The 14450-nt window shown below is 39.9% G+C and overlaps 2 protein-coding genes across 3 annotated transcripts; both read left to right on the top strand.

Moving 5' to 3' along the window:
* Window positions 1-5706: 5706 nt before the first annotated feature.
* On the top strand, window positions 5707-8379 carry LOC105271231 (E3 ubiquitin-protein ligase RNF146). Of its 2 annotated transcripts, XM_011312630.1 has the most exons (5): window positions 5707-5953; window positions 6259-6504; window positions 7304-7591; window positions 7688-7815; window positions 7913-8379. In XM_011312630.1, exons 1-5 carry the CDS (start codon window positions 5890-5892, stop codon window positions 8048-8050), a joined length of 864 nt encoding a protein of 287 aa, XP_011310932.1. In that variant the 5' UTR covers window positions 5707-5889; the 3' UTR covers window positions 8051-8379. The 2 variants fall into 2 exon arrangements, with proteins under 2 accessions (XP_011310932.1, XP_011310931.1); XM_011312629.1 differs by having other exon boundaries at window positions 7688-8379.
* A 165-nt stretch (window positions 8380-8544) lies between these two features.
* Window positions 8545-14368, top strand: LOC105271230 (nuclear factor related to kappa-B-binding protein). Its single transcript, XM_011312628.1, has 3 exons — window positions 8545-9305; window positions 9477-13514; window positions 13894-14368. Exons 1-3 carry the CDS (start codon window positions 9297-9299, stop codon window positions 14317-14319), a joined length of 4473 nt encoding a protein of 1490 aa, XP_011310930.1. The 5' UTR covers window positions 8545-9296; the 3' UTR covers window positions 14320-14368.
* Window positions 14369-14450: the final 82 nt, after the last annotated feature.

Here is a 14450-nt window from a genome sequence, read left to right as displayed (position 1 = left end):
TAAATAAACTATATTGCACTAACAACCAACTGGCAAATACTTTACTGAACATCGAAGTGAACAAATAGATGAATTCTTTCCCCGCCATAATCTCGGCGACAACTAGTCCATTCCAAATGAATATAATAATAATAATTGCAACAAAAGGTCGACATTCTTCGAAAATATTTCCACGTCTCTTGATGATCTTATCGCCGTACAACCTATCGAATTCATGCAATCGATTACCGATTCGGATAAAATCTCCTTGGAACACAGAATGATGACCGATGAGCACCGCAGCTGCACTATTTCCTATTATTGTAAGTACTAGAGTAATTATTCTCACAATCGCCGAATTATTCGGATACAAGATATCGTTAAGGCGTGGCACACCCAACACTATTATTCCGATGAAAAATCCGATCAATATAACATTGTACACATATTTCAATCGTGATGATGAGAATAATAATGTGAATCTCACTTTTGGATTTGATTTGTGGATTACTTTAATGTTGTAAGGTGCTAAACCGAGTAGAGATGAAATTACATAAGTGATTTTTAAGAGAACGAGTAAAATCGGACGATCACGGCTAGTTCGATTCATTCTGCTCAATATAAAACGACAGTTAACATAAAAATAATTCCAGTTGTCCTCATCACTATTTCCAACAGCATTGTCATTATTTCAATTTGGTAATGCATCGCGATAAAAATCAGGACTGAATTTGGGCGCACGTATTTTCCAAACATCTGTATTGATCGGTGGATGATCAATAGATTCTGGTATTACCCATGGGTTTGAATTGCCAGAGAATCAGGAGATACGTCACGATCATTCCGAATATCTGAAAGGAATCATCTCAAAACAAAAAAAAATCTTCAAAAAAAGAAATCAGAAAATCTCTTACTGAATGCAAAAGTCTGCAATCCAACGAAAAAAGTCCACACGCGGTAAAATGGATTCTCTTGTGCAATAATTCAACAGCAAAATTGTTCAACTGAAAACCGATTTCTCGGTTTACTGGGTATTTCTCCATGACATCATAAACCACATCGGCAGTTCGATCCGTCTGGAATGAAAGAAATTATTAATGAAGGCTTTATTTTTTATTAATTATTGCTCTTACCTCTGCATGAAATGCGTTGACACTCGCACATAGAACAATTAATGGATAAATCTCCAGGAGAACCCAGAAATACGAGTCGATTGAATCGATGGGGAAGGCATCACCATCCGGAAATATCATTATCATGAGGTAGAAGTAAATACTGTGAACGGAGCTGCAGCAGCAATAAAAAATAATAGCTAAAACAGGACAGGAGTAGAATCTGGAGACTTGACGTGAAATTCTGCACATTTCACCCCGTGCTTTTTTAATCGTCAGTAAATTCTTGACGATTGATCGATCACTCGAGAGACTTTCTTGATACAATAGATTATTCTCGAATGAAATTGGAGATCTTGTCGTGGCGAGGAGCGCATCGTTCAGACCTTGGAATCTTCTTCTGAGTGAGTGAATCATTAGACTGTATTGGAGTAAAAACCAGCTCATACTTGCGCCAAATAGTCCTGAGTAGAGAAGATACTTTTCCTCTGACATCATAATTGTTGATATCCCTACACCAATCCAGATGAAGATAACACTGATTGGGAGGAATAATTTCACCACTCCGAAGGCATCATCTCTTCTCTCAATTAATTTATTCCCGTAATTGTTGTCGAATGCGTACAATCGATTGCCGATCTGGATTATCACACTCTGCAGAATAGCGTACAGAGTTATCATGGCAGCTGCCAACGCATTTCCCATTAATGTCAGGATGAACGTAATGTTTTTAACAATGTACGAGTTATTCGGGTATTCAGCGATCTGCAGGTGAGGCACACTGATTATACTTATGACAATCAGCACAGCTGCCAGAAAAATATTGTACGCAAATCCCAATTGTGAGTATGAAAATGCAAATGATGCACCAATTCTCGGGGATGATTGCCTCGATATTTTTATACTGCACGGTAATAATCCGAGTAATGTCGAAATAATATTGTAAATCTCGAACATAACGAGAGAAATGTTACCGATTTTCATTTTTCTTCATGAGCTCGAGTGAAATATTAAATTGTCAATAGTTAGTCTAGAAATTTTACTCACGTTACATGCAATTAGCTAATGGAATATCATGTCGTGGGATAATGACTATCGGTTGTTTAAAATCGTGAATTATTTATCCCTCTCATTGGAGTGGAATAATGAAAAAAAGAATAATTTATTCCGTTGCATCTCTGGGTGGTGTAAATTGTAGAAGAATCATCAGATATGTGGCAGTCATACTGAAAATCTTTAATTATACATTATTATATATTGTTTATTCTAAAATATATAATGAATAATAAATTGAACGAGATTAAAAATGAATTAAATAATAAGAAATTGTAAAAGAATTGAGGAGTGAAAATCGTCGAATCACTTGATTTATTGAATAATTAAATAATTGAATCGAAATTGTCGATTTGAATTTATTACCGAATGGGTGAGACTGCAATCCAGAGAGAAAAATCCAAATGCTGTGAATTTGATTTTCTTGTGGATCAATTCAACCGCGAAATCTTTCAACTGTGATAAATTGTTGAATTAATTAATTGATAAATAATTTAAGCTGTTTATAAATATTTACCTCAGCTACGATTTCTTTACTCAGTGCGTTCTCCTGTCTAATATCGTATATCATATCGGCGGTTCTATTCATCTGTTGAATCCCGGAATAAAAATGGATATTTTAAAAATTACAATTTTCATTATTATTTTTTATTGTTTATACCTCTCTTGTGAATCGCTTCACGCTGTCAGTTAATATGATAATAGGATATGCGTACAGTGACAAGAAAAAAATATCTTCTATCACATAAACAATTGGTGAAACAGAATCCACGGAATTTCTCTCTCGGTACATGAAGTTAATTATTGAAAAATAGAGAGTACTGACGCAATTGCAGGAGCAGTGGAAAATTGTTAATAGAGCCGGGAAGGAAAAAAAATCAGAAATGTCACATGCTATTTTGTAGAGTTTATGTCGCGCCTCTCTGATCACCATTAAATTATGGATTATCAATCGATTTTTTGGAATATTTCTCGGGAGAATGTAAATATTTCTCGTTGCAATCGGAAATTTTGTGATCGTACTGAAGGACTCGTTGAGATTTTTTATTTGATCCTTCAGAATATTGACGATTAAACTGTATTGCATCAGAAATCCACAGAGAACTATTGCACACACCATGAATGAAAAAAAAATATACATCTTCGATCTGATAAAATAATGTACAAATGTGGTAACTGATACGATAAAATATGAAGAGATAACGACGTAATAAAAAATTCTGGACTTCTTGGCGAGACGTGATGAGAATTTAAACCGAAAATTACTCAATCGATTTCCAATTTTCACAATTTTTCTCTGTTGAACGCAATAAATCAGCGCTATAATCATAACAAAAACATTTCCGATCACTGACATTATCATGTCCAAGGCAACAATAAATGTTGAATACGGGAGATCATAGTCTTTACGAATATGTGGCATCATGACAACTGGTATGACACAAAAAATCATGATCAAAAAAATATTATACGCGCATCCTGATTTGGAATACGAGAAAATGTAAATGAATTTATTATCACTCGCTGGAGGAATAACTATTTGAATTTTAAAAGGAGCTAATCCTATCGCTGAGAATATTATCTGAACTGCTCGAACAGCAATGGAATTTATTCTCGGGGTCTCCGTTATATTCATCATGTTGATTGATGTCTTGATGTGCACTGCCTCAATCCAATGAAAATTCCTCAGAAAAATGATTAAATGAATGCAATTGCGATGAGTCTGTAATGGAATGAATTATTGATCCGCAAAATTCCATTATCGAATAAAATAATGATGTAAAACTCGCAGTACTCTAATTTTTCATAATATCCTTCGGCTTGAATTGCAAGAGGATCAGCAAGTACGTCACAAAAGCCCCGAACATCTGCCAAAATTAATTAATCAATTACCTTTCAATCAACAATTTATGTAATATTTAATAAATAATATTTCTCACTGATTGCAGTAAAGAACAATCCAAAGAGAAAAATCCGTAAGCCGTGAATTCAACTCTCTTGTGTATGAGTTCAATAGCAAAATTATTCAGCTGCAGTATACAATTATTAATTAACATACGAGATAATTAATTATCGTTGAAATTTAATTGTGACACGGTTTACTTGATATTCAATTTCTCTGTTGAAGGCATACGTGTCCATGATGTCGTATATAATATCAGATGTTTTCAGGAGCTAAAAAAATTCTGGATAATTAATAATATAATTGGATAATTAATAATAATACCTCTTTATTAAATGCCCGTACACTTTTGCTCAATGCAATACTCGGGTACATGCAAATCGACAGCCAAAACAAAATATTCATTTTCCAAATATCTAAAGTGAAATTCGACTCTTGGATAATAGTAAATAATAAATAATAAAAGGTGTCAAGAGTAGCGCAGAAATGATAGAATGTAGTCAGTAAAATAGGGAATGAATAAAAATCAGAAATGAGACAGGCATTTTTGTACAATTTTTTGCGGGCCCGTTTGAATGTTATAAAATTATGAGCGATCAGCTGATGATTCGGAATATCTCCGATGAATTGGTGGCTCTCGATGTTTGAAATTGAATTTCGAAATACCGAGGGAAGAACTTCATTCAGGCATTCGAATTTTGATTTTAGATTATCGACGATTGAACTGTACTGCATGTGAACAGAACTCAAAATGGCTGTGATAAAAAAGCTGGCAACACATGCCGCTGATTGTGGAACAATTACCGATGTACAGGAAACACCACACCACATGATTATTAATACGAATGTTTTTATCCAATTGCCACATTTTTTTAATCTTCTTGAATCACCGGATCTATTGAAAAATTTGCTCTCGTACTGTTCGTCGAAATCACTCAGCTGATTACCGATGATAATTATCTGATTTTGATTAAGCGTGTAATAAATGACAACTATTATGCAAATGATATTTCCGGTTGTTGTCAATGCAACTACAATTATGAAAAGTACTGAGTAATTACTGTACTGCCATTCAATCAATCGGGGAGTAACGATTAGTGTACCTCCGACCAATAGGATTGACAATAAAATATTGTAGGCTGTTCCCAATTTTGACTGGGCTATTTTGCATTTGAAACTGGATTTTGTCGAGGTGCGAGGGGAAATTTTTATGCTGTAGGGAGCAAGACCCATTATGGTAGTGCCGATGTAGATGAGTTTTAAGAGGATCAGGTGCTTGTTAGAGTGCATTATCAAAACTGGATGTGGGGAAATTGACGGGAAAGTTCTACTGATGAAATAATCGCGTAATGCAGGAAGTAATGCTGGCGTAAGTGCATTTAATCACAAGGCAATATGCAATCTCCAATTTCCATAATGGATTGACCGCAAAATAATGCTGATTAATTACGAATTACGATATTGTATTTGTTTAAAAAAAAAAGAAACTGCATCTGTGAAATTAAAAAGATTTTTTGGAACTGTTAACAATTTTTTTTTTTATTCCGGTTCACTGCGTTTGTTTATTATATTTCCTGGTGAAATTTCGTTTTTTCAAAAAAATCGCTAATACTTCCGGTACCCGCCACTTCCGGTTGACCCACTCCATCGCCGCGGAATTTGAGAGCCTCTGCAGCAAAATCCAAGATGGCTGTTCAAGGCTAGTGATAAACATGTATGTGCCTGTTATGTTTATGTTTACTTCCATATCTTCTGGGAGAATCAAAAACCATTGAATCCTGGCATTTTATCTCGGTGTCTGCACGTGAAATAATTCATTAGAACCTTCGACACCTTAAAAAAATGGCACAAGCAGCTGTGGAAACCGTTGACCTAACCGAGGAGACAATAAAAGAGGAGAAACAAGGTAAATCTTTTTACTATTTATTCATAAAAATTAGACGTAGAAAAGGAATTATTTTTTTTGGGTTTCCCGCGGTGTCATTTAATGTCTAAAGACATTGACGAAATATTGAATGCATTTCTAGGTTTTTTGGCATTTGTAAAATCTCGAGATGGCCCTTTCAGATGAGGTCATCGATTTATTTCGTTCCATTTTCGTGGCCTGCTTTTTTCTAGATATTTCTATCGGCGGTTCGAATGGATTTAGATGAATGACTTCATTCAGGGAGGTAATAAATTATTTCTCTGTATATATGCTTTTGATAACAGGAACTTCGACGTCCTTGGAATGCGCTGTGTGCCTCCAACCTTGCATTCATCCAGCAAAATTACCGTGTACCCACATTTTTTGCTATCTCTGTGTCAAAGGGGTAGCTAATCAGAGCAAAAAGTGTCCGATGTGCAGACAAGAAATTCCAGCTGATTTTGTCGAGAGACCGCAGCTGGTGGAGGTTGAAGAGTCCAAAGTACCAGGCACTGATGAGGAATATCAATGGTTCTATGAAGGACGAAATGGTAAATAAATTTCTTTATTCAAGGACACTGGAATTTATTCCATGGGAAAAAATGTGGACCTTTCATTGCGAGTGACATTTTCCCCTTTCTAAAATAAATTCTGTGAAGAGCCCAGAGTTATTGAAAATTTTTAACTCATCTCATCAGTTTCGGAAATATTTATCAAATTATTAATTGAACGTCTTCTGCTTATTTTAGCTATTGAAGAGAATTTTTGAATGTTTGAACTATAAATTTTCCCAGGCTGGTGGAGATTTGATCCAAGGACGAGCGGTGACCTCGACACAATTCGAAATCTCGGTGAAACCGCGTGTGAACTATTAATCTGTGGTGCACTCTACGTTATTGATTTCAAAAATTTATGCCAGTACAAAAAAACTCAACCGAAGAGAAAACGTAGAATAAAAAGAGATCGAATTTCTTTTCCATGCAAGGGAGTCGCTGGAGTCCGTTGATTGGAAATTATTGACACTAAATTCCCACCACATTCGAATTTATGAATGAAAAACATCGAAATAACCACAAATACGAATGTTACGAAATTATTGAATCCAAAGGATTTGCTATTTTTAAATGGACAATATTTTTTTTACAATTGCTACCTCAAGCAAGCGAATATATTTTTTAATAAATGAAAGCAAATTCATTTGAATAAAACACTTGACTATTTATTATCCTTAATTCATCCAATTCGATAATTTTCTCAATTTCACTTCGAAAACGAGATTTTTGAGAGAAAAAAAATTTGAGAATTCTCCCGTAGAGTAGTCTGCACATAAAAAATATTCTGATGTTGCAGGCTGGTGGCAGTACGACCCCAGAACAAGCCTAGAACTGGAGACAGCTTATAAACAAGGAAAGAGGACCTGTGAGCTCCTGATAGCTGGTTTCCTCTACATCGCAGATTTCGGCTCAATGCTGCAGCTTCGGAGAAATGATCCATCGAGACACCGACGAATAAAACGAGATCTGCATAACGTTCCAAAAAAAGGTGTCGCCGGGTTGAGGTTGAATCGAGAAGATGAGCCTGTTATCAGGGAGATCAGAGGTGCAGAGAGACCAGCAAGTCCAGCAAGTGATACGATGGGTAATTCAATTGATTATTATATTTTTATTACTCTCGGAGATAATGGGGCAAAACCGAAACGAATCTTCTGAAAATATTTGTAAATATTTCAAACAGGTACAGGAGATGGAACGAATACACCTGTACCACCCAGCAATACACCTCAGACACCAGCGGGAAATGCGAGTGGCGATGCAACACCCTTGACTGACAGAACGGAACAGAGACAGGACTCTTTACATCAGGTTTTAGAACAAATGCGATCATTAATGCTAAGGGGCCACTTCACCCTTAATAGTGATAACGATGTTGAAGATACGAACGACGCTGGATCATTTTCAGATAATCAACGTTCAATGCTGTGGATCCCGTCATCAAATCCAGATACATCTACGTACACCGACGAAGATGATCATCTTTAAGTGTAGAAAATCTAATCGCTATCGTCCAGCTGGTAGGTCAAGGCCAGGCAAACGTTGAGTCTTCGTCACTTGCATTCATCTTATTTATTCGAAAAGAGACGTATTTTCTATTCCATTTCGTTTGTTGAGAAGAAGAGATGGGTTGGGATTTATTTTTGTGAATATTTTTTGAAGAAAAAATTGCTTGCATTCGTGGAAAAAAATTGAGACTTGAGTCACGACTTGAAAATAATCACGAATTGAAATTCGTGTGCAGACTCATTGAAAAATAAATACAGTTAATGGTTTTTCTAAAAAATCAATTTCCTCTTCTATAAAGGATCAATATCAAGAACAACAATTAATCTTAAAATTCAATAACTCGTTCTCTGTGTGTTCTCAAGGAATTAAAGATAAATATATTTTGCAAAAAAAAGATAAAGTAAGGAAAGGGATTAGGTGTCGACCTAATCTCTGAAGGATTCCATAGGAAAACCTACAAATGAAAAAGTATTACTGCATCTAAATCTACATTGACTTAATTTCAAATGTTCCACTGGAAGTACTGAATAAAAACTTTTCAATTAAAAAAAAAATCACTATTTAATATCGAAAACAACTGTAATTATATAAATGGAAATATATACCCATTCACATATCGATTTGAAGACCGGAATGTGATCAACCCGAATTTTTTAATTTTTAATTCAGACCTTTCACCACCGGTACGAAATTTTTTTTTTTTTTAATTCTTCAAAGTCCATAGTCTAAAGCTTGAAAATTTTCCCGCCAAAAAAGGCAAAGGTGTAATCTTACGTGACTGAATATTCCCCAAGGAAGTCTTTCCACCAGATGGACTTAGTGATGAAAACCCCCCCACCGTAATTATTTTGCCACTGCGAATGCGCATCTGTCTGCACTTCGTGTTCACTTTGATACAACAAACACGCACCGTACAGTTTTCGCTTTTGGAATTTCCGTACTCCGCGCCATGACGAAGAATTCACAGTGGAGTAGGAGTATTCTGGCTGTGACAGGTCGATCGTCCAACAGCGAGATTACCTAATAATACACGATCAATAGATAATATTGGAATAAAAACAATTAATGTACATTACCGTGCAATTAACAGTCAACAGTTGTGTTTACATCCTTTCAATGATCCCACGTCAACTCGTGGAAATGCCTTTGACAGTCTGAGTGTATCCTCGATTTTTATTTATTTCTGTAACAAAGTGTCGGAGATTTATCGCTGCACGAGAAGAGGCTCTGGATATCGACGGGATAATTATTTGATTGAACAATCACGAGACAATAAACTAGAAATGATGGAGGTGAGTTGTTTTCGCGATGAAAGATGTATTTTCGTTGTCTTAACCTCATTCACTCGTGTACACACTAGTTGGAAATATTTTACGAATATTATTCATATCCATTTCTCCTATTACGTAATCTGCTCTATGCTGTGATGATTGTTTATCTCAGTTGATTGATCATTCGTGCAGATTGACGAGTGTTCTGCTGGAGGGGAGTCTGGAGCCGAGGAAGAGGAGGATGATGAGTCCATGCATGGATCGAGAACTGAGAGCAGCACCAGTAGCTCCAGTGGTGGTAGTTCTAGCTCAGACAGTGCTGATGACAGTGGAGATGAGGACAGTGGCTCTGAGACACATTCCTCCGACGATGATGGTGATAATGATAATTCTCAACTGCCTGATCAACGTGAATCCGTCGATGAAGTCAGATGGGAAACATGTGTTGCTGCTGGTGTCAAAGTGAAACTACCTCAGGATTTGTGCGAGCATCCCTCGATTCTCCAGGAGATGCTCAATCCCAGCTTGTGGCAGGATTGTTTGACAGATGATCAGAGGCTATCGCTGTCACAATTATTGCCATTATTTCCCAAAGACTGTGATGCTGCTGGCGAACAGGAAAAATCATTACAATTGCTTTTCCAAAGAGAGAACCAAAGGTTTGGAGTTTCTCCACTCGACACATTCACAACGCATCTGTCTTCTGGCCACTATCGCCCGGATATTCGTAGGATGCGTCGATTGGTGCGTAAGGCGCAACAAAGAAGGCTCCTCTTTGACGAGAGAAAGCGAACGTACGAGCTGGCCGAGCAGCTCTTGAAGTCCAGACAGAGTCTCCTATTAACGGCGTATAAACAGGGCTTCAGTCAATCGACACAAACGACCTCAAAACTTCACTGGCGCAAGCCAAAGCCCTCGATAATCGAGGAGAGGACACAGTCGCGTTATCTAGAGGAGCTGAATTCTTTGAGAAATGATCTGGGTACGGTGAGGCTTGCAGACACAACTTCAGAGAACGAAGAGAATTATCCGCAGTACCAGCCCCCCTCCAAGACTAAAAGAAAGAGAAAAGTACAAATGGGCCCTCAGTCCTCGCAATTGCGAACGAGTCAACTATTCGAGGACGAGGACATAAGACCAGTCTTCTCGACCCTCCAGAGGACCGAGTGTCTGGCAAATCCCTCGTTTATCCCCCGTGAAATCACTGAGGATAGTTACAAAGCAATGCTCATCACTCACAAGAAACGAAGATCTCGAGGAGATATTCATCCAGAATTAAATACCCAAGGAATAGCTCTGGCTGACTTGACCCAACGAGCCCAAATCGGCCAGAAACATAAACTGAGTGGTAACACCGTCAAAACCACCTCGAAGAAGAGAATAAAACTCGAACCCCCTCCTCCCATACCTCCCCTCCCCCCTGTTCCCTCTCTCCAATCAATGCCCATGAAACTCCCACCAATCAAGACAGAATTCGACGGTGAACACCTAGACGATAACTTCCGAAATCCCCTCAGACAAGACCTAGATCTCCAGAATTTCATATCAGTAAAACCCGAGCCCACAGATACCTACGAAATTCCCCTCGTCACGAAAAAGAAGTCCAATCCCCCAATACCAAAGCCCTCAAAGCCCCTTCCCGTTATTCTTCCCCTCGAGGTAAAGAAAGAAATCGAGGAGTTTATCGAGCCCGAGGAGAAGCCAGACTTCATCCTCCCCGAGGAGCACCGAGTGGAGAGTGAAATGAGCGAGGATTTATCCGAGAAGAAGGAGCTGGACCTCGAGAATATCGATATGCTGCAGATTCCCATTCAATTGGACGATGGCATGGGAATCCTGGAGGATGTAAAATGCGACAACGATCACTCAATATCGATAACCGAGAGAGAAGTCTCCCTGGAGCCTGAGGATATCACGATGAATGGAAGTGGTGACCTGATGCAGGAGACCCACACATGTTTCTTCTCTCTCCTGCGTGATGCTTTCATGTCGAAGGGAGAGTACAGGATGAGTATTCCAGAGATGAAGGAGGCTGTCGCACTCTGGCAGAGCAATCCAATATCCCCATTGAACGACTGGTACTCATTGGCGTCGTCCTGGGGTAATCTGGTGCCCTCAGCCCTCGGTTTCCTCGCTGGAGAGCTAACTTACTCCCAAGAACTCGATCAGGAACGTGACCACGAGTTTGTACCCTATCTTGAGAATAAGGGAAGAGGTGTATACGCGTGGATTGGAGCTGGCAGGGACTCGGACTCCAGGTTAAGCACAATCTGCACAAAATTCCTCCTGTACAAAGAGTCATTGGGCCCTCATGTGGTGCCCTGTCCTCCTCCTCCAGCAGTTGTCCCGGTGAAATCTACCTCGGTTCAATCAGTCTCGAGTGCTAATGGAATTCCAGTTCAAACATCGAGTCCGGTCGTTGAATCGATATCAGCCGATGGGGCTGCACTCACTGCGATGATGGAGAGCGAGCCCCCGAAGGCGCTTTGCCCCACTGACTGGAAGGTCAGACTGTCGAGCCCTGAGGAGAGGGAGGAATTCAGGAGGCAGGAGAGATTGCGTTATGCAGCTCCTCACAAGGCCTTTACGTACAGAATGCATGGTTATGCCTCTGTGGTGGGGCCTGTCAAAGGGATTTATCAGCACAATCCTGGGGCTGGTCTCACTAAGGCCAGGGGGCACTCTCTTCTCGTTCCTGATCGTCCTAATTTCGTCACTATTCTGGCACTCGTGCGAGATGCCACTGCCAGGCTGCCCAATGGAGAGGGAACCAGAGCAGATATCTGTATGTTGTTAAAGGATTCCCAGTACATCAAGGATCAGAGCGATCAAGTGGGTAATGACAAGGACAATTACCTGAATTCCGTCGTCTCTGGGGCTCTCGATCGTTTGCATTACGAGACTGATCCATGTGTGAGGTATTATCCAAAGAGAAAAGAGTGGCTGTACCTCCATCGGGCAAGATCAGAATCAGAATTCGAGATGTTCCACCAGCAGCTCCAGGGGGTTGTTAAAACAAAGAAAAATTCTGGTGGATCGTCGAGGAATAAGTCGACGCAGTCGAGTCCAAAATTGGTTAATGGAAAGGAGCAGTCGCCGTCGTGTGTTAGAGAGACGACTCCCAAGAAGGAGAGAAAATCGACAGTGCAGACCCAGGCGATCATCAGAAAGGAGCAGAGGGTCGAGGAGAAGACTGTTGTGGATCAGTCTGTATCGACTGAGACCATCCCAGTGTCCACGGTTATTCCAGTGCCCCCTCCAGTCATCACAACAGCTCCCAGTGTTCCTGTGGTGACACCCAGTCTACCCTCGCCGATATTGTCAACTCCATTGCCTCCGGTTGAACGGGAGAGTGTTATTCCTGTTGAGATGAAGCCTGTGACTGCTGTGGGGCCTTCACTGGGACCTCTGAAAAAAGTGGGAACGAACATTGGAGGAAAGCCAGTGACTGTTGTCAAAACGAATCCAGCCCAGAGTTTATTGCAGTCGAATCAGCATTTTCCTCATCATCAGATACAGGTATCGACGTCAGCTGGATTACAGACAATCAGACTGTCTGGGCACTCTGTGCTCCACTCAGCACAGCCTGTGGCGACATCGGGTAGTACCCTGACACCAACGAGTGTAGCCACGATATTCCCCACAGCTAAAATTCAAGGCCAAACTCAACAAGCAGTGATTAGTAATCAGGGAAAGAGTATTCTGCAGGCCTCGAGTGTTAAACAATCACCTGGGCAGGTTAATCAGCCACAGGCTCAACATGTTTTACCTGGGAAGACCCTATTAGCCTCTCAGATCAAATTGGTGAGCTCTGGGCAGATCAAGTCACTGCTGACTGGTCATGGGCTTCAAGGTCAGACAATATTTATTAAACAGTCAGCAGCTGGAACCAGTCACACTCCGCATATTCAACACGTCCAGCAGATCAAACAACCAACTGCCAGTCAGCATCATCAGCCACAGCCCCAGACCATTTCAACTCCTGGGATGCAGAGAATTATTGCTCAGATTGGGGGAAAACCTATTGCTGTACAGATTCAACAGTCTCCTCATCAGCAGCAGAACCAGCAGCAGAAAATTCTTGCCAAAGTTCTGACTGGCACTGGTGGGGGACAACTTATATCTGTCGAGAGTCTTCTCGCCCAGAAGGGGTTGAAACTCGCTGCCACCACCACTGCCACGGGACAAGTCAATCGACAGGGTAAACAAGTGATCCAGACGCAGTATCAGGTGGGTCGAATCGATATTGACGTCAAGGATTTGCGTCAGTGGGAAAAATACGACGTTGTTCGGGGGAATAAGAAAAATATAAATATGGAATTGAATCATACGACAATATTTGGTGAAAGATAAGTTCCTCACTTTGCTGAAAAAGGAGAAATTAATTATCTCGATGAGTTATTGTGGGATAAAACCTTCGCAAAAATTATTTTTTTCTTTTTTTTTTCGCGGTATTTTGATACTGCAAAATAACGTTGAGAGAATAATTTTAAAGGAAAAATCATAAAGGATGTTCACGTTTTCCTTATTCCTCGAACATTTTAATCGGCAAATTTAATAATAGAAAAACTTTTGAAATAATTTATAATATTTTTGTCCTGCTGCACAGGTGGTTTCCCAGGCGCAGGCGTCTCCAGGTCAATCAAAGATAATCGCGAGTACACAGCAGGCTGGAACAGCTGGAGGTCAGACTGTGCGAATGGTGACAGCCCAGTTGGCTGGAAAGCCGATAGTTCTAGCCAGTGGGAACAAGAGTGTTGGTGTGGGTATCAGCAGTACTGGGGGAATGGTCCTGGGTAAACAGGGAGCTGGCCAACAGCAGGGACAACAGCCGATTATTTTACCAAGTCAATTGCTCAACATCAAGACACTCCACGGTCTCAAGGTGATTCCAACACCTGCAGGACTTAAAACAGGGGCTGCTGTCTACGCCAGGGTGATAGCACCTACGACAATCGCAGCGACACAAGCAACGAATACCCAACAACAGAATCTCCAGGGGCAATCACCGAGAAATACCTTCAATACCCCCTGAATCCATTAATTCTATTCTTGGGGCTTTTATTAATCGATGAAAGGGGGAGGGGGGGCAGTGATTTTTAAGGTGTGAACACTCAGTGAAGTGTCGAAAGAACGATTTTTAAATCGATAGTGTGAAATCAAGTG

The sequence above is a fragment of the Fopius arisanus genome, unplaced genomic scaffold, assembly GCF_000806365.1.
Source record: "Fopius arisanus strain USDA-PBARC FA_bdor unplaced genomic scaffold, ASM80636v1 scaffold00105, whole genome shotgun sequence".
Taxonomy (NCBI): domain Eukaryota; kingdom Metazoa; phylum Arthropoda; class Insecta; order Hymenoptera; family Braconidae; genus Fopius; species Fopius arisanus.
This window is presented reverse-complemented; position numbering and strand designations above follow the sequence as displayed.